The following is a 26140-nucleotide window of genomic DNA, read 5'->3' on the forward strand; positions in this document are numbered from 1 at the left end:
AGACAAGTGAAATCAAGGAAGTTAAAGGTATAAAAACAGCAGGAGATAAGGATTTAGGATGTAGACAGACAAGATGATGATGATGATGATGGTGGGTGGAGAGCAGTCGGAGAAAATAGCTGCGACTGCGTGAGTGGAAAAGCAAGACAAAAGCGGAAGCAAAAAGAAGAAGAGAAGAGGATTTAGAAGGTCAAATATCAAGGCAACCGACAGCCAAGATGGAGGAGGAAGTTAACAGCAAAGCCTTTCAAACCCCACCGACTCAATGGCTCAAAAAACAGCCCAAACAGTTTCCTCCTCTCTTCCCGGAGGAAAAAAACAAAAACAAACATATATTCACCTGACCTGCATCGTATGTTGTCTTAACTGCAGGAAAAAAAAAAGAAGAACCTTCCATTTCCTCGTGATCCATCTCAGGGCAACTTGATTCACAAAGCACTGATAAGAGCGGTGAGATAATGGCGCAGCAATTTTGTGCCTTCTCCACAAAAGCAAAATAGGCTCCGGTACATAATGGCAACAAGCAATTGTGCCTGCAAAGATTTCAACGGCCATTACAGCATTGTTCGCCTTTGCGGGATCTGATGTTAGTCAAAAAAAAAAAAAAAATCACTCCGTCTGTGCCCAAGATATACTATTGCTCTTCAGTGCGCCCAATTTGACCAGCAATTACGCTGCAAATTAAAATGACTTGTTTTGAAGGTTGTGACCTGACAGGAGATGGTTGTGATCTTATCAGTGTGGGCCTGTATATTCAAGAGAACAACAAAAGAAGAACGCCTGCGATTCCATTTAATCTATACGCCTGATCACAAAGCTTTCTTTAAATTCCATATGCTTGGCTACTTCATAAATACAACACGGAGCTGAAATGGACTACATTAAGCTGACTCAATAGCCCGGTCATGTTCAACCTATCACCAATCTCTGCAATAGTGCAAAATTGCAGCTACCGGGCACAAGCGATACCTCCACCTTTATGCAGCAAAGAAAATGAATATGATGATTGTTATTTAAAAAAAAAAAACCGTCGTGTGCTGTTATGAATGAAAAATACAGCCAGTCTTCTAAGATCCACAAAAGTGTAAAGGTGAAGCTATTCCACAAACTTGCTTTGGGCTTATATTTATCCACATGAAAAAAAAAAAAAAACAGCCATAGACGATGTGTATTAACCAATCAAATTTGCCCCCTGGCAGGTGGATTTTGATACAGCGGAGCACGGTGATATCAGTCGGGTTTTACCGAGTGACTCCTGGGGCTACGAGGTCAGGAATGAGCGGTGCAAAGTCGTCAGCGGCTACGTAATGGGCAGCACATCCCCAAAGACTATCCCTCGTCGTTCGGTTTATCTCCAAGTTCACTTGAGTGTACGTATCACCAAGCAGAAGTTAGGCCAGAACTATTTATCGATGCATTTCCTAGGTGCACGAAGGACAGGATCCCTTCACGAGTTCAGCGGGCTGACAGTAGCTTGGACAAAACCGCTTCAACAATTCTACAAAACAAGAAATTCGTCGGCAATTTGCTCGCTGCATACGATTACGGTAGGCCGGTGATCGATAAGTCCGCCAACTTTACACTGCCTGAAGACTGAAGACTCTCACAATCCAATGATTGCATCTTTTGAGAATTCAGTAAGACAAGGCAGTCAAGCAAAGCAACCGGCGGATGACATAGAAAATACAATAGGCCGCTACGTTCGCGACGTCCACGGGATAAGTCTTGACGAAAAAGCACTGTATCCAACACAATCTTCTTCTGAAAAACAGGGAACGGAGGCTTAATCTTGTCAAACACACAGCACAACAATCATGAGGGCTGATCTTCGATGCGGGAGATGGATTATAATCCAATAGAGACTCTGCATCTGGCTATCATCCTGTGGAATCAAGTGTGGCACGACCAAAGACCACAAATGAAAGAATCGTAATAGCGTATGTGGATGACGACGCTACATATTCCCCCCCCCTTTATCGGGTTTCTTTCCTTGGTAGGCTCTCGAAAAAGATGTGAAAATGTTATTTGGCAGGATGCAAATGAGGACTATTTGAGCTCTTTAAACGCAGGTGTGCGAGAACACGGCATGCTGTCAAGGTGGATGTGGGTGTGAAAATGTTTTCTTCTCCGGCGCGGTTAGACAAACACATTTGTGCCAGCCTTGATGGAGGCGAGCGTGAGACTGGAGGCAAACACAGGGAGGGCTGTATGCAGAGTACCTCTTCGGTGAATCAATGGCTTTGGTTACAAAGCAGGCGTTTTGATTGAGTTTCACTCCTCTGGAAGGTGTGTTGCATTATTTATGGCTGCCTGTAGAGGCCATTCATTATTCACCTTTCAATAGCCGATGCGGATTGTTGGATTGTTATCTTGTTAGAGGAAAAAATGTATTCAATAGGCAGGGTCCACAATTTTAATGGATGGTCCGGGAAGGCTGAAGTTGCTCTTGAGCAGCGCTCTAATTAACATCAATGCAGTCTGATTGTCCGTGAAGAACGGACTGATGTTTGCTGGTTGAGGAGTTGGTGAAGGAGGGCTGGAGAAATTAGTTGAAGCCCACTTTGGTCTAAATTACATTTTCGGTTCTCGTGCCTTGTTTACGTATTTTTGTCATCCAGGATATGGAGGTTTAAATCCCTGTCAAGAATAAGGTGTTTAAGGCTGCGTCTAAAACATCTTCACAAAAGCTTGTAGAGAAGTGTGGTTTGGTAATCACGTTGTCCTCAAGTGGATTATCGCCATCTGCAGGACGGGAGTGGGCTCGTGTCCACCTCAATTGTACAGTCACAGCTTGAAGTCTTAAATGTGTTACAGTGCTCAACTTTCCACCGACTCTCTGTCCAACTGATGACATGTATCTTTATTGAACAGCAGCGCCCTCCGAGACGAGTGGCTGCTCGTCCGCCATTCCGATATTTGAACGGCAAAGGGCGCAGTGGAAAAAGCCTGGTCCTCCTGAGAAAGCGGATGCTGCGAGATTTTTGCTCCCGGAGAAGCGAGCTCTTTGAAGATCAGGAAATCCCACGGTCACAGTCTGGCCAACTTTTGATCACTTCCAGCAAAAAGGGAGGTGAGGGGGGGAGGTTAGTTCTGAGCTTTGGAAATTCTGTCTGAACTGGCGTTTGAGTTTGTCTCTGGCGTGTCAGCAGTGTGCAGGTTCAGTATTCATTTGGTCTCTATCCATGACAAAGTATTTGAAATCTAATGAGCGAGTGGTTCCAGAGACATATCCATTATCTATACTTCTCATCCAGTGCAGGGTAACCAAGGAGCAGCTAACACAAGGCCTCTATAGCATAAACCAAGTTATATCAGGTCACCAAAAGTACGGAACAAATAGAATTGGCAGAGTTTGCATTCTTACGCTTATCTAAAAAAAATGGCAGAAAGAAAACAAACCAGCAGGTGCACACAAATCATAAACAGCAGACATTAAACCCCGGGTTCTCCCTTCAATGCACACACCTATAAGCAAACAGGAGATGGAAGACGTGTTTGTGAAATTGGGTTTTCAGCTTTGAGGGCCTGTCGAGTAAGTTATGGGTCAAGTCAAGGAATTTGACTTTGTGGTGGTGGTGGGAGGAGGGGGTGGGGGGTGAAAAAAAATGCGCTCGGCGTTCGCCGTTAAGGGTTCATTACTCTGCAGATGCTGGGTGAGCTCGAGTTGGGAAGAGGAGTTAATTCGTACCGAGTGAGGAAAAAAAAAAACACATTAGCTGAGACCTATCCATCTTCTCCACGCTGACGCCTCCATTTGAATTGATTATTTTTTTTAAAAGATGAAGCGAGGCAATGGGCCTGTGGCTGTGTGCGCGAGTTGATGCCTCTTGCGCTGGAAGAATCTTTCATTTGGATACTTTCCATTTAAAAAGGTAGTGCCAGCTCTCATGACAAATTAAATAACATTTTCTTGGGATTCATTTCCGAGTATATCTATAAAGCCAATGCAAATGGGGGCTGTTTCTCAATCAATCTATCCAAGGTCTCTGCTTAAAACATGCGCTACGTCAACCCAACCCTTGACATCTCATCAAACAACAGCTCTCCAATATCTTAGGGCCACCATTTATATTTTAACTGGAAAAATGATACCAAGTCTTCCACGTGAGTCAAAGCTATTCCTGGGAGGATTTTGTAAGAAAGTTCGGATGCGCCCCCCCGGGCCATTCAGCTCCGATAAGTTGGCCCAAGAGGAGAGTTGGGGGTGCAGCAACAATATTAAAACAGAAAACATTTCAGGAATCATGACTTTTCAACAACATTTGGGAAACACTCAGAGGGAGGGAGAAACCCAGCACTCTTTTTGACGTATGGTATCTAATTACAGCCTCCACCAGGGTTCTACTGTGACCAACCCTAACCTCGTTCACAATCTAAGCTTTTACTGTAACAAATGAAGAGAGCGCGGCCATTAAAGCGCTCGGAGGGATTTTAATTTGCGACGGTTAAAACATTTAGCATCGTCCCACCTTTTTTTTTTTTTCCGAGGTAATTTAATATGTTGTGTTTTCTCAAATGTCAACGTTGGTCCTAGGGGCCTGCATAATGAGAAACAATAGAGAGGGGGCCGGCTGGTTTTAATCAAATAAGCCCCGCGCGTTAGAAGCTCCCCAACGAGACCCGCTTGGTGCCAGCCATACCAATATTACGCACCATTAAAAAACAATGCCCACCATGCACACACACACACACACACACACACACACTAATTAGCGCCAATCAAGAGAGAGAATTAACAGTGCTGGGGGGCGCTGTAGGAGTATTATTACAAAACAACAACAACAAAAAAAAATTCATTAAGCCAACTCGATCAAAAACAACCCAAGTGGTGCTTTAATGGACAAGTATGAAAAGGGATTGTGTCAAGTAAGTGCATTTCATCCCTGAAGGCGGCAAACTTTGTCAATTAAGTCCCTTGCAAACTCCAAAAGAACACTAAATGCGTGCTTTTCACCATACCTCAAGAAAACACATTCAATTTATTTTCTGCTGAGTCAGACGCCAAACAACTTCCATGACATTGATTGCAACAGATCCCGCTCCGGCTGTTGCGCGCCACCCTTTGGATGTACATAACCTTCACAAGACGACATAATTTCCAATACATATTAATGAAGCGCCTTTCAAATGGACGCCCTTGGAACTTTAGGTGAGGCTGTTGCCAATAGAAGTCCGTGACAGCAAGCGCGTGTGAGTTTGAAAAGGAAGGCTGAAAAGTAACAACCGTCATCTATCAAGCTAAGTGCGCGCAGGACCCACGAGTCCGAGTGAGTGACCGTGACAACGACGCCTGAATGGAAGCGCCATCAGCGCTCGATTGCCTCATTATAGTTTGTGTAAGCAACTCTAAATTGGCCGATCAATGATGTAAAACGCATTGATGATGTTTGCAATCACTCTGGCGTGCGCGTAAGTGACGAATTTGCCCGCTATTAAAACCCTGCTTCGATGGGAAAACGGCCCGGGCAGAGCTTGCCACTCCATCGTATCGAGCAGCGAGGGAATTACGAGCCCTGTAGCACAAAAACACTTGCAGTTTGACCATGAAGCCAATTTCACTCTGTGATTCCCAAATTTAAACTCTAGTAGTCGGAAAGCAGAGACGTTGGTAGGTATTCCTGTGCCGTTTATTACGGGCATCAGTGAAGAGCGTCAAAGGGCATTGGAAGACAAAGTGAGCAGCGAGACAAAGATAGCCGCTGCTGATTCAGCACATCACCAGAAAACGTCATTAAGAAAAAGAACAGAAGGGAAACAAGGAAGGAATTTAAAACAACCAAAATACGGGGGCCCTTTTCCATCGACGAATACTTTTCTAATCCAGCCATGCAGGTGTCAGTCACGCTTAATTTAAGAGCCAATCAGAGCTGGATCTAGTGGGTCACTGCCCCATTTAACATCAAAAAGGCTAAGCCCAGATCGAAAAACTGGATCACTTGAACAAACGACAACCCGTGGTTTGCCTTTTGGGAAATATTTGAGAGGCTGTTTGTTGCCATTCATTGCGAAATTAGAAAGTTAAGTCTTCCAGTACAACCCGACATATAGAAGTGTTAGATATCGAATTCTTCTGAACACATTCCAGTACATACTTGGTTTTGAGAATGACAGCAAAGGTCTGATTTCTGACTCCCTTCCGAGAAGCCTTGGTGTATCTGTAGCACCAAGTTCCAGACGCGACTTGATTGGATGACTTGCGAGGAAAATGGACCGCTGTCCCGCCAGGTGCTTATCTCTGACCAGAGCTTACAGAGTCACCCCCACCCCAACCGCCACACTGCCTTACCCTGACTGACATCCACACACTGGCAGGGGAGCGACTTCCAATCAGCTTTTGAAGCACAACGTTCAGAAAAGATATTGCCCAAAAGTTACACGGGAAGACGTGCTCTCTCAAAACGTCTATGGACATTCGGGGTAGCTAAATGTAGAAAGCAGTGCTCCTAGACCAAAACCTTGATGACTATTATCTAAGACTCAATGGATTTTGTGCGGAATTACCGGGTTTCGTAGCAGCAAACAGACAGGAACATAAGTGCTTCTCAGCCTATTGTCCGGTGGTTAACTAAGCAGAGTGACTGAATACAAACAAGAAAGAAAAGTTCTAATCCTGGGAGGCCCGCGGAAAAGACAAGGTGTGCAAAGAGCAGAAATGTTGCGGCGCGCAAGGCTGCGGACCGCAGCGTCCTGCCGAGGATTACAGATGGCCCTCAGAAGTAAATCAAAACTATGCTGACTGCCAAGGAACGGGGCTCGCCACTACGCGGCCGGGGAGGGGGGGCTGCTGCGGCAATACAGTGAAAATGGCTTTCAAATGAGTTTTTAAAATATCTAAAAATAAATTGCGTTTGAAAAAGCCCAACAGACAGACCCGTATGCCAGCTGGATGGGGGCCAAGTGAGAAGTTGCCCTCTCCCTCCATTTCTCATCATCTCCGCCTCCGCTAAAGCTTGGCATCATTTATTTCCCCGTGTCTCATTCCCTGTCGTGCTCTCACACCAACACACACCAACACATGTCACACACGCACACACACACACACACACACCCCCCCCCACACACACACACACACACGGGTATAAACAAAGTGCTCTGATTTGGTCACCAATTAGCAAGTCATGGATTAGGAAATGAATAAAGCAACTCCTTCTGAATTCACAAAGACGGAATTCACATCATGTGCTTGGCACAATACGTTGTTGTCATAACAACTAAAGGACCGATTATAGTGATTATCAAGAATAGACAAGTGTTTCCGAGTCAACATTACCATAAGGTGCCTTTGAGACGGGGGAGTATTCTGCATTTTTGAAGACTTTTCTTTTCCTAAATTCTATCTTTTATCTGTTACAGCCACGTTATGGTGTCATGAAGGAGTCTTTTCCTGACGCTTTTGGGGCAGCATCAACGCAACATACACAAAGGTGTGTGCTTCGCAGGATTAAAAGTACAAAGTTTAAAATTGCAATCGCTCTGTTTTGAATCTTCATACAAAACTTAAATGCAGAGAGAAAAAATATCCTGACAAGGGTGATTTTAGGGGCGGGGTATTATATTTGACTCGGGTAATTACGATATTGTACATTCCTGAAAGTTTTTTTTTTTTTTTTTTATATTTCTCTTTGACATAGTGGACGACTTAATCTGCCACTGTGACTTGAGTGGACTTTAAAATGAAATATGAAATGGAATACCTTTTTTTGGGGTCTGTCTTGGATGATGATGATGATGGGGATGCCGATGGCGTTGGAGAATCCAAGCAGTTTATGAGGCACTTTATGCGCTGTCTTAATGTGCTCCACTTCAATGCAGCTCCCCGGGAAAATAGCCTATTAAAGTTGATCACGAAAGCATGTCTGCCATCAAAATGCTAGATTTCTTTTTTTTGATGGTATTTGCCTGAGAGGGATTTTCCCCTTCTCATTTAAATGACAACAATGATTCACCCAATACGTATGCAAATAGACAAAAATGGAGATGAAGATGCGGCCGTTTTTTTTTTTTTTTTTTAAACAAGTGTTTCGCTTTGTCGAGCTGCGGGTGACAAATCTCGCAATCACAAAAGGGCGGGATTTAGGACACAAGACTTTGCTCTCCATCCTTTTGACAGCCCAGATGTCCAGAAACTAAACAGCTCCTGTGCATTTAATCCTGAGCCTCCTTCTGGAGATTAATTTAAAACTCGCAGATGCCTTGGCGCGGCCAGAAAGCAAATTCGGTACCGACAGCGCTCAACGTCGTACACTTTAAAAAAAAAAAATAAATAAATAAAAAAAAAAATCAAATGTGGCCTATAGAAGGAAAGCGCACGATTGCTGCAAATCCCCGCCGCCCCATTTGGCACAACTAATAACGCTAAAGAGTAAGAAGATGAGATGCAAAGAGACAGATGTGTCCAACAGGGCTCGCTAGCAGCTAAATTAGCCAGTTTGGTTTATTCAAGAGTTGTTGTTGGCGTGTCGCTGGGCCCGCTACAAAGGCATTGTTGGAACATTGCGAAGATGAGAGAGTGACATGCTGTTCACCACTGGCCCTTTATTAAACTCAACAGCTGGTGGAGCGCGACGCCGGGACTGCCCCCCCCTTCCCGCTACCACCACCACCGTCCCGACAATGACAAATGGGAAAGGTCACGCATTTGGCACGTGATCGCACGTGGCCCGCTGAGACGACATGAAAGCAGACAAACACGCTTATCAATTCTGCGGATACATGTGTTGGCAGATGCGAGACGTGCAGTGGCGGCGGCGACGAAAGGTACAAAATGGACAGTCCAGGATTTCATTTTGTTTCTTTCTGATGCAATATAATTGACATTTCTTTTCATTAGCTTGTAAATCTACATCAAGAGTTTCACTTTTTGAAAATAAAAGTGAAAATATGCAGTCGTTGAACCGACTAGTCGACTAATCGACTAGATTTTACAACCGCATATCGATGTATAACGCTTGAAGTCCACTAGTCACTAAATTGTTTGTAATTGGTGATCGCTGTTACTATGTTTAAAAAAAATATATATACATATCCATGACGTCACTGGTTAATCGATTTTCGACTCGACTTTCTAGTCAACTACAAAATATCAACCCCGTGTTGGTATACAGTATTGGTCTCAAGTGAGGAAGCTTAATGTCAGGATCCAGAATGGAGGGGAAAAAAAATGTCTAAGGGTATTCAACTACAAGAAGAATTTGAGAAACCCGGCTACAGTGTATCCGGAATAATACATAGCTGACTATTTACTGAGAGTGAATTAATCTCTCAATATGCATGACATTACTATGAAGAAATCCCACGGTGATGATCCATCTAACGTAACCCGAGGCCTTGTCATAACATTGTCACTGCATCATATCAACTCCGGGGACCTTAATAAAAGTCGACGCCGGCTCAATTATTTGGCCTGCACACACACCCCACACACACACACATGCAGCGTCCACTACCACATTAGAAGCGCATTTGGACGATTGTTATGAATAAGCGACGATTCTCAGCAGGTGCGTTCATTACGCAAACCTGATTAAAGCGGCGGGGCCCTTGGGCGTCCGAGGGCCTAATGATCCCGCTCTGCCTTTTGTTATTCATGTCGGCAGAGGCCGGGCCACAGAGCATAAACCCCCCCCCCCCCCGCACCCCAACCTCTGAGTGTGCCCAATGAGGCCTCATTAATACCACAAGAGCCCCCAGGAAGCTCGCCTCTACCTGCGCCGCAGATGGGTGGAGCCATTACGCGGCATTATGATGTCCACTTGTGTGTGACAAGATGATCTATGTTGCATTCGGCGCTTAATTGCCCTGTTCCCTCGCTCTACTCGGCCCTATTACCACATCCACCCCCTTCCTCCCCCTTTGGAGATGTTAGATGTACATATTTGCATAATGCAGTAAAGCGGATGAATCTAGTTGTGAACAAAGCAAATAAAAAAAAAAAAAAAAGTTGATGATGATAGAATTAAAATGGGGAATTACTTTTACCGCAAAATATAATATTAGGGATAAAAAGTCTTAGTTTTGGCGATATAAAAACAGGGAGACCAAGAAAAATTATTTGCAAACTATTCCTCTCATAAATGTGATCCAGAACGTGTACAACTCAATTGTATTAAAAAAATAAATAAATAAATAATATTTTCGAGAAACAAAGTCAAACTAAACAATTTCTATCATCCAGGATCATATTCGAAGTTGTAATGATTTTGGACTTTTCATCACAGTCAGTTATTATTTTTATGTTTAAATTTGAATTAATTTTTAGAGAACATTTGTTAGTTATTAGTTTTTAATTTATGAAAAAATGCTTCATTTTGAGTTTTTATTAGTTTTAGTCTTTTAGTTTTTCTTAACATGGCGCATCTGTCGAGTGCCCCCAAAAAATCCAAAAAAGGATTGAGTAATAAGGTAAACTACAATTCTTAAACAACTGAGCTCCCTTTTCAGCAATACCAAAATAAATTCCAAATGAATTCGGAGAGCTCATGAATCGATAAAGCCGAAAATGATCTTTGCAACAATTCTAAGTAGTTTGAGTTAGTTTTCTCAACGTAAGCTTCCCTTTCAGCTCGTTTTCGGAAATGCCACTATCGGCAACGCTGCATTTCCAAAACGTCTTCCCGTGGATGCGCATGTCATTAAGTGACACTACGCAATCGATCGCAACACAGACTGCTACCACATGCACTTTTCAGAACCTTCCAACTTCCTGGAGCTGCACGTACCCCTGACCCCCCCCTCCTTCCCGCCGTGGTCCCTCATGCCCATCAGATAGATTCCGGATCGCCCTTGCTTGCTGACCAGGCACTAAATTATTCAGTTGAAAATAAGTCCACATTAAAAATGCAATGACCCGCCGGAGTAGCTCATCGTCGAGCAAAACTGCAGCGCTTAACATGTACGAAAGGGGAGTCCGTGAGGGTGGGTGCCGGTTGGAGTAATCAATTCACAGGATGTTTTTTTTTTCTTTTTTCCCTGTCTAAGTATGCATCTCTAATGTCGATTAAGTGGGCAAACGGCCCAGATGAAAGTTTTCCAAATACAGATAGTAACAGCGAGAAAAGTCGAAAAAAGTTTACGCGGCATCAGCGAGTATCGTTAATGAAGACGAGCTACTTTCATTTTGCTGACTGTGAATTTTTCTGCCTCCGCTGAACGGGCGTGCAGCAACCTATTATAATCCAGACTTAATAGCCTTGACCCTTGGCCACAACCTGGAGAAGATTCCTCCAGGCATTCAGGTCAAAGTTTGTATAATATTACTCTATGCAGCCTTTCCCGTTGCCAGGTGCTTGCTTGTGTTCGCTCACTCGGTTTTCTCGTATGCTTCCTTCAAATATATGAGAAGTGCGTTTCATGACCTGCCCAATGTGTAAAGCAATTGTTTTGAACCCGTCGTATGGGATCAACGAGGGGGGGGGGGGTTAAGAGGCAGGACACGTCGCCACGGCGGCTAAATTAGAGAAAGGACAGCACAAGTGCAGCACAAAAACACAAATAGGTGCACAATAAAAGTGTCAGGCCTCTGAGGAAGAAAAAAACAAAACAAAACAGAGAGTTACTTTTCATCCTCTGTCAGCTCTTTTCGGTTTAGCACCAGGGACTCTTGTCTGGGATAATGCAACTGCAGACCCCTGGCGGGAAGGACAAACGACTTGACTGTTTATTGGAGGAAAAGGTGCGCTGACGTCTAAACTTGCTCGACCAATCCAGCACCTGGATTCCAAGATCAATAAGTGGCCCACACGGGTGCACTCTAGGCTTGGTCGACACTATTTGTGTGGCCTGAAAAGTTGCAAGTTGACTCCGAAGGCCACATTTAGTGCGGCAGAAAGGATGATTCGGAATGGGGTGGAAAGACAAAGGAACACTTTAGAGAAGGTTACAAGGCTATGGCTTTGTTCTTTAATACAGCCCACCGAGCATTCACCAGGAGGGACTAGACTGACTATTCCCGTATTTAGTTAAATAATTGCTTATTGATGTATTCAGAGGAATGAAATAAAAAAACATATTAGCAAAATTAACAATTTTATATATAAAATGTATTATTTAATATATTTTTTTATATTATTAAATATATTATTTAATATATTTTTTATATTATTAAATATATTATTTAATATATTTTTTTTATATTATTAAATATATTATTTACTTGATGACATCAAATGAATAATTACCATTGAATTAATTCCAAAAGCACCATTTAAAAATAAGAATTTAGATTTTTTTAATTTCACTAAATCACTGGCAAATTGATAAATTGAAAATTTTATAAAATTAACAAATTTAAATATACAGTACACTGAATATTTCTACTCTATTTGATTAAATAGTATATTATATATAAAATATAATAATAAACAGTGGAAAATAAACAATTTTATTAATACAGCACAGGTAACACTGACATTGATTTGATTACATAATTGGTCAACCTATTGAATTGAATTAAATAAAAATGTAAAAAAAAAAAAATATGAATAACTATGACTCAATTCTTTATCAATGATACAATTATTAAAAATAAGCATTTATGATTATTTTATCACTAACGTAAATAATCATACATGATCTAAAAATGACCTGGCCCATCTGGACATTTTTAAAAATCACCTGCAGCCCTTGAACCTCCTCACCCCCCACACACACACACACTCAATATTCTATAAAATATTCCACATCTCAAAAGATCACAAGCATTCCGTACTCAACCCGACCGTGATCCATAGTCGCATTTAATAGCTGGACGTCAGCCAACGATCTCCGCTTCCTCTCACGCGACGCAGTGTTGCCATGGCGCTCGCAGGGCTGCGGCGAGCGCAGTGTTTGGCAGGTGTTGAAACAACTATCCGTGGCACAACACGCGCAGATAGGTGCCCAATTATCTCGGTCAAAACAATCAGCATGTGTGAAGAGACGTGACGGTGCACCTGCGACACGGCTTTTCATATCAAAAGCGTGCCGCCTTTGCAACCACCCCGACACCGCCTGGCGAGCATCTCCCATGCTCACCCTCATCTGATGCTTGCACCTTTTGCCGTTCAAACAAGTTGTCCAGCGCTAAGGTATGCCATTAAGGAGTCCGTGGAAGTTCTTGCACAGCATAGTTTCAATTAAAAAACTGTTTCAAAGCGACTCAAAACTGTGGGAGGAAAGAGAGTAGCAATTTACTTGCTCAATGGGCAGGAACAAATGGGGAAAATAACAATCAATTGTTGATTAATTTGAAAAGAAACTCAGCACCGCAGCTGAGGAAACGCACTTTCCACTTTTTGCTTTCCAATTCAAGACATGTGCATTTAATCTTTAAGATTAAAAAAAGATTAATGTTATGTACTCGTTTGACGTGTTCCATCATTGTAACCACATAAAAAAGGTTCTTTACAGAGGATAAAGAATAGAAGCCCGTGAGTCCTGTTATGTCTGTCTACATATGTTTCCCCACCATTTGTGTTCAAATATGCGATGCTATTAATTAGCCCGTCCATTGCATTTCCCTTTTTGTACAACTGTTTATCATTGAGACTAAACTACTTTTTATTTCCATACTTTGCTTTTAAAGATCTTAAATTCCTTTTTAGCAGTCAATTTGTTTGCATTGAGTTGTTTCGCAAATCTGTGTAACGCATTGAGTTAGCTTGTGTACGAAAGGCGCTAAAAAAAACAAAGCCGCCTTGGCTTGAATTAAGTGAAGCTAGGGGAAGTGGTTGTTTCAGGTACACAATGTGTCTCTTTTTTTCAAGTTTAGTTTGAGAGTTAACAGTGAGTGACAAAAAAATCAAGTTGGGTCGCTCCAATCCAAAAGCGCGAGAGAGTTTTGTCTCCAGACGAAAAATTTAAAAGGCGGCTTTCATTGACATTCGACGGAAATAACCGAGTCCGGTTAAACTGCAACCAGCATCCCTCCCTGACATCATCCCTCGAGGGAGAAGGATTTACAGAAGGGATGCCGCAGCAGCTACCTGAGAAAGCGTACCTGGAAAACCCTCGGCTGCCGCATCAAAGCGTCCGACGGATGTTCTGTCGATGCGCTTTACCGACTCCTACGCGCCGGGAATTTCTCACGCTTGCGCTTGTCCTTGGAGTCACTCGCCAGTCTGATGATCACGTCACTGTGGGCATCTGTTGGTATAAAGTCAAAGGAAACGCAAAGTCCATTAAGGGAGTTTTTCATGGTTCATTTGTGTTTGTTTTAATGAAAAAAAAAATATAGTGTGTTTTATTAAAGCAAGATGTAGTTTTTATTTTTTTCCAAAGCATTCTTGTTTTGATTCTGTCAGCAAACATGTTTTTTTTCAATTTTATTTATTTCGTTAGTTATAGTTCACCTGGTTGCCACTTGCTGCTTACTTTAAATTCAGAGGCCATTCTGAGAATTTCCTGCGTTGAGTTTTGTCTTTCACCTCACTGTTCCAGAACAGCAAGCAATGCAGAAGTACTGAAAAATTCAACAGTCGGGAATACAAAAGTTTACACAAGGTCAAATTAAGTTCCCCAGTAAAAAGTTATAGTGCATTTTAGGTACATCCTCAAATTTCCAATACTAACTTTTAGTAAGCAGTGAATACTTACATTTAATATATTTTAATTGCGTTTAAGGCAATCACAGCAGAGCCTTGTCATGCACATTTCCAAACCGCACCATTTTACTTTTGCAGATTAAATCAATCCCTGAAAGCCTCGAAATATGTGGATGTTTACAAGAGTTTACATTGAAGCTATAAGATAATAGTATCTTACCCGAAAGGTCCAACAGCTGCAAACATTCTCCGCAGTCGGCAAAACGTCAATTAAAAAACGCGTCTGTATTTATAATGATCAAGATTGCGTGTGTGTGTGTGTGCGAGTTTTTGTTTTTATTTTTAATACTTATTTGTTTGTTGACAATTGCCCACATCGAGCTCTCCGTTCGCTGATGACAGCAGCTGCGACGCGTGGTCGCAACATAGTGACGTCATATCACGCTCTCTTGCTATTGGTTGTCCATTATTTTGGAGCGATGCCCTGTGGTACAGTCTCAAAATAGTGCACCTAATATTTTGACCACGGAACTCCTCATATTTCGGGTGTTTTGTTTTATTTTTTTTCGTTTTATGGTTAAATAATTTTAATAGTCTATTAGCCATACATTTGAAAATAAAATCCTCCAGCATCCTGATTGGTTTGGATGTCCTTTGGGGGCGTGGTCCCACGCTGTACCAAATCAGGCGCACATTTTTAAACCTCCTTGGTGTAACTAATGAACATTATAATGCATTTTAAAAATAAAAAACTACAAAAAAACAACAAACAATACTTGGTTTCTTAATAAAGTTTATTCTATATTACAAATAGTATTTTGTTCTGGACTGCAAAATAGGAATGCATTATATTTACATACACAGGTATACAATTAATTATAACAAAGTTAGAGAAGCTCACCTTCTATCCCCCCGGGCTGTTTTGATCTCTTGATAAGATACTCTTTATCTTTCAAATATGGTCTATTAAAAGTCTGTTTTTGTGTGTGTAACACCTGCTATAATACTGAGCTAGGAGGACGTCTGTACTGTAGTTCCTACAAAACGTTTCAAGGTGGAAACTTTATCGGCGCTGTCACTCGGTGGTGCGTTATGTACACATGGCTGGTAGGACTTCTACACACAGTGTTTATTTAAGCTTAGCTACATGAAGGACACGGCTAATTTAGAAGTCTACCCATTTACGCCAACCTCCTGCAATTTCATGTCTTTGATATGTATGACAGCCATCGTGACCAGCGTACACCCCGCGAGCGGCTTCGGGCTGCAGAACGTGAGCGACAGCCGACGAGACCAGTCTGCCGGCAGCTCGATTTTCATCTAAACCGGTCAACATGCAAGGACGCAGTGCACAGTGGTGCCTTGAGATACCAGAGTCCGGGCTTTTTTTTAGTTACGAGCCGTTTGGATGATCTTTGCTTTGACTTGCGAGCAAAAACATGACACACGAGCACTGTATGAACTGAAAGAATTAGAAATACAATTCCAAATCCCAGCTGACACTCAAACTTAACATAAACCACACATGTATTGAAAACAATAAATCAGTCTGCTAGCTTAATGCTAATGCTAACGCATAAAGGGAAACACCACAACCAGGCTCAGGAATAGCAGCTATGTGGCGGTGTTTTAACTTTAAGCGACACATGCAGACAAACAAGAATACTGACAGTCATATATTTTTAATCCTCTGCACAGAATAGCTTATTGAGGAATGATACAATTAAAGCCCCCCTCCAAAAAAACAGGGCTAAAAACTGTTCAGTTCAAAATATTCTATTTAATTGTGTCATTATTTTTAGCGTGCTATTTTTTCTTTTTTTGTCGTTGTTGGAACGAATTAAAAGCATTTTTATTCATTTCAATGGAAAAAGATGATTTGAGATAGGAACTTTGTCTTGGAACAAATTCAACTTGTATCTCAAGGCACCACTGTTTATTAATGATCAGATTCTGCAGCGTCAACTGGATAAAGGTTCCACCTTAAACTTCAATACCACTATCTGCTTTTCCCTATCTCCAGTCTTTCAAGCAAAACAAATTTTAAACAAACACATCCACATCATCATCGCAAGGCTTAGAGTTCTTTTTTTTTTTTCTTCTTAAATAAGTTTTTCTTAAATGGTTTTACATGCGCTTAAAAAGCCAATAAAGGTGGACCGAGGGCGGCCTTCGCACATTCACATCACCACATGGGGCACGTTGTCAAGGCAAAAGAAAGGGCAGAGCTTCACAGGATACAAGAGGTGGCCTCGCTCTCTCGCTCATCCGACAAGTCTTCAGTTCACTGTCGCGCTCCATTGTTCTGTTTTTCTGTATTTTTTTTTTTTTTTTTTTTTCTCCGAGAGGCGCGAAGACGACACCAGCGCCTCCGCGGCTACACTACGGCCGGCGTCCACCTTGAAGGCTTGTGCAAAACAGGAAAGAAAGGTGTGGAAAAGCCAGGAGCCACGAAGCATCTCCACAAACTGAGGTCAGAAAAGTAGCACACAGGTTCCAGTCACATTTTTTTTTTTTTTTTAAAGTCCATTTTTGTGGTTGTCCTTTTTGTTTTTAGTTGTATTTTTTTTCTTGTTCTTGTCTGTGTTCCTCTGTGGCACTTGACAAATACATCTTTTTGTGTTGAAAATGTCAAGCTCCTTTGGTTTTTAGGCTGACCAACTTGATATGTCCGCACATCCCGGGACATTGTTGATTAGTGTGTGTGTGTGTGTGTGCGTGTGTAAATGTGTGTATGTGTGCTCTGAAACCACACGCACACACTCAAATTATCATCTTTGTGTGCTTCTAACGGAGGAGCCCACTCGAGCCGCGTGGGGCTTCGTCGACGAGAACGTTTTCAGCCGGATGGAAGCGTGGAAGCTAATGCTAGCAAATGTGTGCTAATGTCGGGCTTGTGGGGACGCGGCGGGCTCTGCAGCATCGTCAGTGCCCTCCGAAGCCCTTAACCTCAGTCTTAAATGCAAATCCAGCTACACGGGAGAGAAAAACAAACAAAACCATTTGCATCGATCCCAGTCACATGTCCGAGATCCGCAGAACCGGCGTCCAGTTGTCGCACTCCTCCCAGTTTGAAAGAATTACACCTGTCAGTAAATTCTTAAAGGCAACGTAAAAATGTAAAAAAAAAAAAATCTGTGTCTGTATGCAGCAGTGGATGAGGGACCCAAAACAATTCAATCGAGGAAGCAGGAATGAAAACGACGACGAAAGAGGAACAGGTTTTCGCTCAGGCACGGCTCGGTGTCGGACAAGAGTGTGGACGGTGGCGGGTGGAAAGGGGCCGGGGGATGTCTCTTCTCTTCTTCCCAGTGCACCCTGGGAAGTGCGGTCCTCAGCTCTCCAGCGTCATGAAGGCCACCACCTGCTCCAGTTTGAAGGCCAGCCTCTGCTTCCTGGCCGCGTCGTCTTGCTCCAGTGCACAGACAATCTGACACACACAGAAAAAAAATTGACGTGACGTTAGATTATTGAAAATACAACGACAGCGACTCAGTAAGCCGCGGTATTTTTCTCAGATGTCTGTCTACATGTGTTGCTCCAACGTTTGTTTGTTCAAATAGCCATTCCTTAAAGCGTACCACCGCCACGTACTTGCTGTTAGCATTAAGCTAGCAGGCGCTAGAGAAAAGTTACCTGTTTTTTTTTTTAAATACATGCGTAATTTTCATTATTTTATATTTAGTTAAACAATAAACTTCAAACGTCAAATGTGATTTCAAGATTTTGCATACTTTATATGTTAGCATTAAGCTAATTAGCATGAGACAAAATTTTCAGTGTCATTTTTAATATTCAAAGTTTAATTCTGACAGGAATATTTTTTGTTTAATGTGTCATTTTTACAGTAAATATCGACTGGGACAAACACACGGCTTGAAGCACGCACTCTTGTCCTCTTTTTTAGCGACCAGGGCAAAAAAGAGCGAACACTATAAAACCTGTCTTGTGACTCGCACATACCTCTTCAGTGTATTTGCCCACGTAGGAGTAGATCTCACTCAGAGAGCTCATGCTGTTGAACTCGCTCATGTGCATGCGTGATTGTTCGGCCAAGTAGGCGTTCATGTCCTGGTCGCTGATGGCCGGCATCTTGCTGATGTCTGAGTAGTACCTGTAAACGCACACACACACACAACACGGAGGGTTTCAACCTTGAACACTACAACACGCGTTCACACTTGGTTGGAGTCAGCAGCAGCAGCAGCTGTGTTGCATCCATCAGCAATGTTAATTAAAGCCGCTTATTTGCATATTTAAATCCCGCAGCTCCATCCAACTGGAGGACAAACACAGCGTTTTTTTTTTTTTTTTGGCTGGGTGGTGCAGGGCGTGTTTGCGGCAGGGAGAAAGTCTGCATGGCCAGTAGATGTCTTCACGGGAAAGCAGGTGGCTGTTGTTCACGACTTTTGCACGCAGGTCGATCATACTTGCGTGGCAGTGTGCACTGCGGAATGCTCGTGGCTCGAGAATGTTTTTATTTGCATATTTTAGTTTGTGCACAGGAATGGAATCAAACAGGAATGCATCGTCCGGACAGTAGCTGCAGATCGTGAGGGGAGGGGTGGCCTTTGGGAAATTGGGAAAATGTGAGTTTTCCCGAACGGCCGGTGTATTTACGTAATTTTTTCCATCATGGCCTCCCTGTCAACGATTTAGCGCGTGACGGCCGCACCCCGTTGCTGACTACATTTCGGCACATAACGGTACATATGATAGAATGATACATGAGATCCTGTATATGAGACAAAGCTGCAAATATTGTGCAAATGCTCCTTCCTTGCCTCTTCACAGTGTGTGTTGAAGCAACAGTATAACCCCTGCGACATATGTCCCATTTAACATACTGAACAACTAATATATTGCCGCAATAAATGCCCCCTTGGATAACCGACCAGCGTGCTCGTTTCTATTTATTTATTTTTTTTATATGAAACCATTTTATGACAACGATCCACTTTTAATTCAAACAAAGGGCCATAAAACAACCGATTCGCAAAAGTGCTGACCCGTACGCCGGCGCACTTGTAAACAAATTACTTTAATGGCCGCCGCGCATTCTTCCGGTGACGGCCATCAAATTCATGGAAAGTGTCATCATCGCCGCAACCCGCTCTCATTTCGCGTCCCTAAATTGATGACACAAACATCCTGCGGCGAGTTTCTCCCTGACTTACTTACTACTTCCTCTCCAACTTCTAACCAACTCAACTAGCAGCCCTCTGGCGGAGATGAATCAGCATCCTCATACCTGCACGCGCATATCTGTAAATCAGATTCCTGGCAGGTTGCAGGAACACAACACACATGACTAATGAGGGCACGGCTGAGCCTTAAGCCTCGCACATACGCCGCCGCCTGCTTGCAAAAGCTGCCGGCGCATGAATAAAGTGTGCTGCGGCGCCATCTTTTATTCACGAGCCTTCCCCAGCCCTCAGACAAGTAAATGTAATATAAATCTCATTTGGACAAATGCCCGTGTGTATGTTCGATGTTTTTCCCTACACACTCAGAAGGTTCCATGCCGCATGGTTCTCGCATCCATTTCCACTAATCATGTGTTTCACGCTTCGTGGATGACAATCTCTCAACGTGTTGGACTGAAACGGAATCTAGCGCGTATGCTGGCGGCGTCGGGTCGGCGCTCACCTCTCCACCCAGCTCTTGTAGCTGGGGATGTCCTTGGCGTACAGCAGCTTGTTGGACGGCGAGTCCTTCCCAAGGCGGTGCTCGGAGGTGGAGCACGAGTCCATGAAGGTCTGGGCCACCACGGACAGGCAGGCGTCGGTGATGCTGCTCTTGTGGATGTCGAACACGAACTGAGGGTTCTTGATCACGTTCACCCAGAAACGCAGAGGTAGGCTGCCGGGCGAAGGGCAGGAAAATGATAGAATAGCAGTTGCTAGAAAATTGGAAAACCGGCATTGGCCGTGAGGGTCCTCACTGGGGACTGCATAATCACATGCTCCATGTCGGCTTGTTTGTCTCGAATTTTGCGCCTGTCCGGAATAACAAAGACATACTGTACGTTGGACGCTGCTGGCTCAGGCGGTATTAGGAAAGCGCCGAGCCACTTGCATTGCTACATCTTCACAAACGTGTGCACTTTTGGCCGAAGTTGCAAAAACTCAGACATGGAGTCTGAGGGAGGAAATGCAATCATCTGTTGTGGGGGGGGGCGGGACCAACAAGCACCACTCCATCCATGCCCACAAAGCTATTAAGATGGACAATCTAGCACAAGAGGATTTGGACCACAGGAAGTAAAAGTCTGCATTATGACTTGAACATTAATCGAAGCAAAGAATCTAGAGGGATTAGGCCAGTTGGGGGGGGGGGGGGGATCAGAGGGATATTTAGGCTGCCGCTAAGCCGCACCAGCTGCCCGCTTCTTTGAGTTCTTTCAAATGATTCTGCGTGTTCAAAAGAAGTGGCGTAATAACACCCGCGCATCAGCAACTGTGTGGCAAATCACAAAATTGTCCGGAGTTATTTCATGCTGGGTATATTTTGGAGATGTTAGATGGCAGTCATCTGTGCGCTTTGTTTAAATATCACCTGTCAGGATCTGTCTAGAAATATAAACGTCAGTCTAGCTGCCCAAATGTAAAACGTAACTAGAGCTGTCTACGGATACGGTTACTTTGGGTGCCTGACTGACAAAATTGATGAGGCCGTATGACATCATGTGGGGTTGGTAGCTGTTAGCATAGCTTCTCCTTTTTTCTAACGTTGCGTGTCAGATGTTTAGTTAGCTATTTATAATAATACTTTCCAGACAGATATTCAACACGAGAGGCATGAATCAGAGAAACGATAGTGTTTAGTGACCCTAGCAAGCAAGAGGTAGCAGGTGGAGAGCGAGTTAGCTTAGCGCCTAGCATGTTTTCGGTAGTTCCCAAGCAGCCGCAAAGCTAACAAAAAATCTACCGTGTAAACCGCGCACCCTTCGTAAAACATCACATCTAGTCTGACATGATGTGGAGTAAGACTCGTAATGTCTACGGAAATCTCAATAATGCCTTTACAATAATGGTTTTCCCGGCGCGTCCACCTCCTTATTTGTCCCTCGACACACATTCATGTGAGTGAGGCATGCTGGGATCTTTGGCAAAGGGTCAGGAGGCTAATAAGATATTAGCGTGCGTTGAACTCCCACAGAGTCGACTTGCCTTTTTTTTTTCATTATTTCAACACCCCTCCTTCACAGCTCACTTAACCCCTCGCCACCCTTGAGTTCATCAGCACCTATTACTATTAATCGCACATTTGTGACCGTGGAGATTTCCACGGGGAGTTTTGGCCCCAAAAATGTGTGCCAGAGGAGATTGTTGGCAGCGTGCCTCGAAGATGGCGGATGGCTATTAAGCCTGTGGTACAGTGGGGAAAGATATTTCATCAAGGTCAAACGTACCAGTTGCTCTTCCACGTGTGTCGCACGTGCGGGTCGTGGATGTTGTGTTTGTCGGCCTGCTCGTCCAGGAAGTCGAACATGTACTTGATGGCGAGCGGAAGGGCGCTTCCTCGGTGCGCTGTGCTGAAGATGGTCTCAAAGAGGTCGTCCACAAACTTCTGCAGCGTGCCCTATAAAGGGAAGACGGAGAGCGTGGGCTCAGACCATCAAAAAGATGGAAGTGATTCATTTTGAAATGTCGAGAATAACTGACGCGACACATGAGAGGACGTGTCGATGGACTTTTTATAACATCTCGCAAACAGAAGGGGCATCACCTAAATCTCTCCGTGCTGGCGGATTAGCTCCCGCGGACGCTGCACCATTGACCGTCATTTGATTTAATGTTGGCGACTTGACAGAAAGAGGAAGAAGAGGCGCGAAGACGACGCTGGAATCTAATCCTCTTGTAGAATGAGGAGGAATGAGATGACGGGATGCAATGAAAGGACAGAGGTTTCCCATTAGGGATGAGGTGCAGGCAAATAAAAATCCAATTTGGGCTGGAGTGTCTGAGCGAATCAGAAGAAGACGACAATCCCGTTAGCCAGACAATCATAACTGTAATTCTAATGCGGTCCTCATTCCTGACAGCTTTCTTCCCCCCCCCCGCCATGTAGATAGAATCATATCTCACTGGTTCAAACCCACGGGCCCTTTTTGCCAGACGATGATCTGACAAGGGGATGTGACGTATGGCGAGCGCATAGTGCCGAGGCAATGACATTTCACGTGCTCCATCTCGAGAGTGTATGTCGGGAGACATCGCCGCCGGCTGCTCTTCTTCACCCGGCAGCGGCGAAACATCCGCTCGCCATTACAGCACAAATACCAAGTGCCTTTCTCGCTGTCTCGCAAGGTTTTTTTGGTGCGTCTGAGAAGTGCTGTAAAAGTTCCCTTTAAGGATATTTTTAGATCATATTGAATGATAACAAGTAACTTCGTAAAAGTAAAAAAAGGATCGCTGCAATGCATCAGTATTTCCTACTCAGATTCTTCCCCCTTAAAATCGTTCCTCCAAAAAGTTTTGAGACTTTGCTTCACTGTTTCCAGTGTTTCGGTGCGCTGAAAGTAACTCACGTCATTGTCTTTTTTTTTTTTTTTGCGCAGAAAAACCTCAAACAGCCTCTTATCTCGAGCCCTTCTGATAAGACGCCTTGTCAACGCCCAATTCGAGAGAGGAGGAAAACAAACAAAACTACTAAACTATCTACTTTCTCTCTCATCTCGTTGCCTCAAGGGAGGCGAGCAGAATACATTTGAATAATCCTCTCCGAAGCGATGATTCCAGCAAATGCATATGTAAATGAGGGAGAGGCTTTTCCTGAGTCATGGGAATGCTGGATGGAGGTCAGGCTGAGCGGTAGCCTCACCTTGGTCGCCAGAAGTCTGGTCAGGTAGATCTCGGAGACCATTTTGCTGCCGCGGTCGCCTTCCTTCTGGTCACCGTGCTCGTGGTTCTTGACCAAGTGCCACACCTTGACGCCGCTCTCCAAGTCAGGCGTGATCATGGGCGTCCGGGAACGCAGGCTGTCGGGACTTCCCGTGTACTTGATCATGTTCTCTGTGCAGGGCGGAGAATGAAATGCAAAGTCTCAACATGAAGGCCAAATGGTGTTTCCAAGACCCGAAAAGTGGTAAATCTTCGCGTCTTTGTGCGGTGACGAGACAATGGCTGACACAAAATCGAAGAGCTAAAATACAACGTGCCCACCCGGCGGACGGAGCGGGCCATGACATTTCCAAAACACACGGCTCACTGAATGTTGACACAGTGTGAGTGGAAATTGATCAGCAGCTTTTCGGGCGCAATCAATCGCTCCTGAGAGGCAAAGAGGGAGGCGATCCCTGCAGAAAGTCTGAGAGAGAGTGCGATTTGGCCACTTGGATTCGTCTATTTAGATCCCAGTGTTATTCTTAAGGTGCTTTACAGCATCCTAAAATCTCTTTGCAGCAACTCTCCATGTTAATTGGATGGCACTCGCGTTTGAAGAAAGCGAGTCGCAGTATCCCTCCTGGCTTGTGCTAATTGGACTTAGCGGTGGCAAAAGGTGAGGCTTCACAGTAGCCTGCTCCGCGTCTGATGTACGCCGAGTGTCCGTCGCCCTCTTTGATCAGCTGCTTACTGGAGAACAAATAAACACTGCAAAATGCCTGCAACACTGGAAATCCTCCACAGTCACCCCAGGTAGAAACATCTGATTACAGCCGAGACTGAACAGAAATGATGAATACGATCAATTCTGAGTTTAATTTGTCCCTTGACCAAACATGTAGCTCAGTTTTATTAATCAGTTTTCCCTAATGAACTGAACTGGAATTAGCTTCCCCCTGAAATCTGGATTTTGGCCTGTTTTACTGCCGCTTCTCCACCCTCCCCCTTGAGGACGTAACATAGAAGTGCACTCACCATACTTGCTAGCAGACGTTCGAGACACAGTGGAGTTGTTCACCGAATTGTATGCCGTTACTTGCTTGGGAACCAAGGCCATCACGGCGTTGTCGGGCACCTGCCGTGGACACAGACACCAACATTTGAATCGGAACTTTACAGAACTAGAACGCAACTTCTGGATCAGCATCATTGTTGAAATACGTGATTGGATCTCCACCCGGTATCCACGCTGATGAGTGACAGTTTGGTGTGGGCCTGTGTGACATCTCTATTTAATAATAATGGGATCCTCTCGGCGATGTGGAGTGTGTATACGGAGGTGTGAACAATCACGCAGTGTGAGTGTGTGAATGCATTTGTCAGTTCCCAGCTCATCCAAACTGGTTTCAATTAACACGACTGGGATCCTGCACACACACGTATGCGCACACAGTGTGAGAGTGATGTCAATAATGCGAGTAGGAACGCTGCAGGGTTAATTGAAGTGATCTCTATCATTGTTTGGTTGGATGGGACAGGGAATAAGCACCCGGGGCCTTTTTGTGCATTATTAAGATCCTATCTGTATTTCACTCAATCTGCAATGTTGATATCAAGTGAAAGCAGGGGAGGGGAACCGAGGTGGGCAGATCTTTTGTATTGCCGCATCTCTGCAACCGTCAGACATGCTCCTATTATATATACGCCGAATGGAGTCACAATGGGGGGAGTTACCTGATAGTGGGCCAGCATGTTGAGTCTCTTCCAGTCGCCTTCGATCTTGGTGGTGACGTCCTCGTCCTGCAGGATCACACGCTGGCCTCGGCCTTGACGCCACTCTGAAAATCCACGATGACGGATGAGAAAAAAAAATTCACTCAGTCGGTCAACAGGTGGGCAAGATAAACCCCTCGTCCCCCAGTCCAATCATGCCGGGGAACGAAATGAAGCGCCGATCACGGAGGTCTGTCTATGGAGGATTGAGCGGAAACATCAGACTGTCCTGTTGTTGTGATTATTTCATTTTAAATCTACACACAAGATCTTCCTATCAAGATGGAAATGAGCACCTGTCAACTGTCAAGTCCCAGTGAACCAGACGTGGGATAGATGAGGAACAGATCAAAGAATAAACTCCAAAGTGGGATTCCGCCAATTCACATATGGACTCAGGAGTGTTAAATGTGCGTGTCGTCGTATTACAGACTCGCACACAGTCAAGTTGACTTCTGGGAAAGTGTCTTATTCTGCAGTTTGCATGTGAGGACACACACACACACACACACACCTACACACAAACACACACTCGCTAACTGAATCGTCTTTGTTCTTGGCCCTGCTGGGGACTGCAAGAGTGGAAGAATGAAAACAAAAAACAAAAAAATAAAATAAGGCAGTCAGAAAACAACACTCAGGACAAACCTGTCTCCGGAGGGACTCCTCCACAATCCCATTATCCTTATCAGGACTCGCAATCACAGTGTGTGCATATGTGTTACTCTGTTTCGGAAAGGTAAACAAGGACTTTTTAGTGATTATGTTGACTACGGTATCGTCAACTATACTAGGGCGACATTTGCTCCACCAGACGCAATCCAACAGTCATGTAAAGCCATAGACCACTTCTCCCACAGACAAGCTCCTCTGTGTTCTACAGGCCCAAAGGGGGATCTGTAAAACAATTTGGTCCGAGAGTGTCCTTGAAAAAAGGAGCTAAAGCAATCTTCGCACCTAAGAGTAGTTCTCATTCCCAACGGGATGCACACGGCCTCTCTTACAAGATACAGGCTGGTT

At 44.0% G+C, this 26140-nt stretch overlaps 1 protein-coding gene and 1 long non-coding RNA gene across 3 annotated transcripts in view; both read right to left on the reverse strand.

Moving 5' to 3' along the window:
- LOC148341344 (uncharacterized) overlaps positions 1-14947 on the reverse strand; it is a 33727-nt gene extending 18780 nt beyond the window's left edge. Inside the window, exons 1-3 of the long non-coding RNA XR_015842368.1 lie at positions 14740-14947; positions 14350-14437; positions 13976-14121 (exon numbers count right to left, since the gene is read on the reverse strand). This is a non-coding gene — a long non-coding RNA (uncharacterized LOC148341344). The remainder of the gene's footprint in view (positions 1-13975; positions 14122-14349; positions 14438-14739) is intronic.
- Positions 14948-15299: 352 nt separating this feature from the next.
- plxna4 (plexin A4) overlaps positions 15300-26140 on the reverse strand; it is a 113321-nt gene continuing 102480 nt past the window's right edge. For both annotated transcript variants that reach the window (XM_088284347.1, XM_088284337.1), the window contains 7 exons: positions 25082-25185; positions 24383-24482; positions 23346-23536; positions 21934-22103; positions 20169-20381; positions 18483-18633; positions 15300-17949 (listed from right to left, as the gene is read on the reverse strand). In XM_088284347.1, coding sequence (XP_088140473.1) covers positions 17854-17949; positions 18483-18633; positions 20169-20381; positions 21934-22103; positions 23346-23536; positions 24383-24482; positions 25082-25185 — 1025 coding nt within the window. In that variant the 3' untranslated portion in view covers positions 15300-17853. The remainder of the gene's footprint in view (positions 17950-18482; positions 18634-20168; positions 20382-21933; positions 22104-23345; positions 23537-24382; positions 24483-25081; positions 25186-26140) is intronic.

The sequence above is a fragment of the Idiotropiscis lumnitzeri genome, chromosome 2, assembly GCF_059441095.1.
Source record: "Idiotropiscis lumnitzeri isolate Australia: NSW breed Sydney's pygmy pipehorse chromosome 2, RoL_Ilum_1.0, whole genome shotgun sequence".
Lineage (NCBI taxonomy): Eukaryota > Metazoa > Chordata > Actinopteri > Syngnathiformes > Syngnathidae > Idiotropiscis > Idiotropiscis lumnitzeri.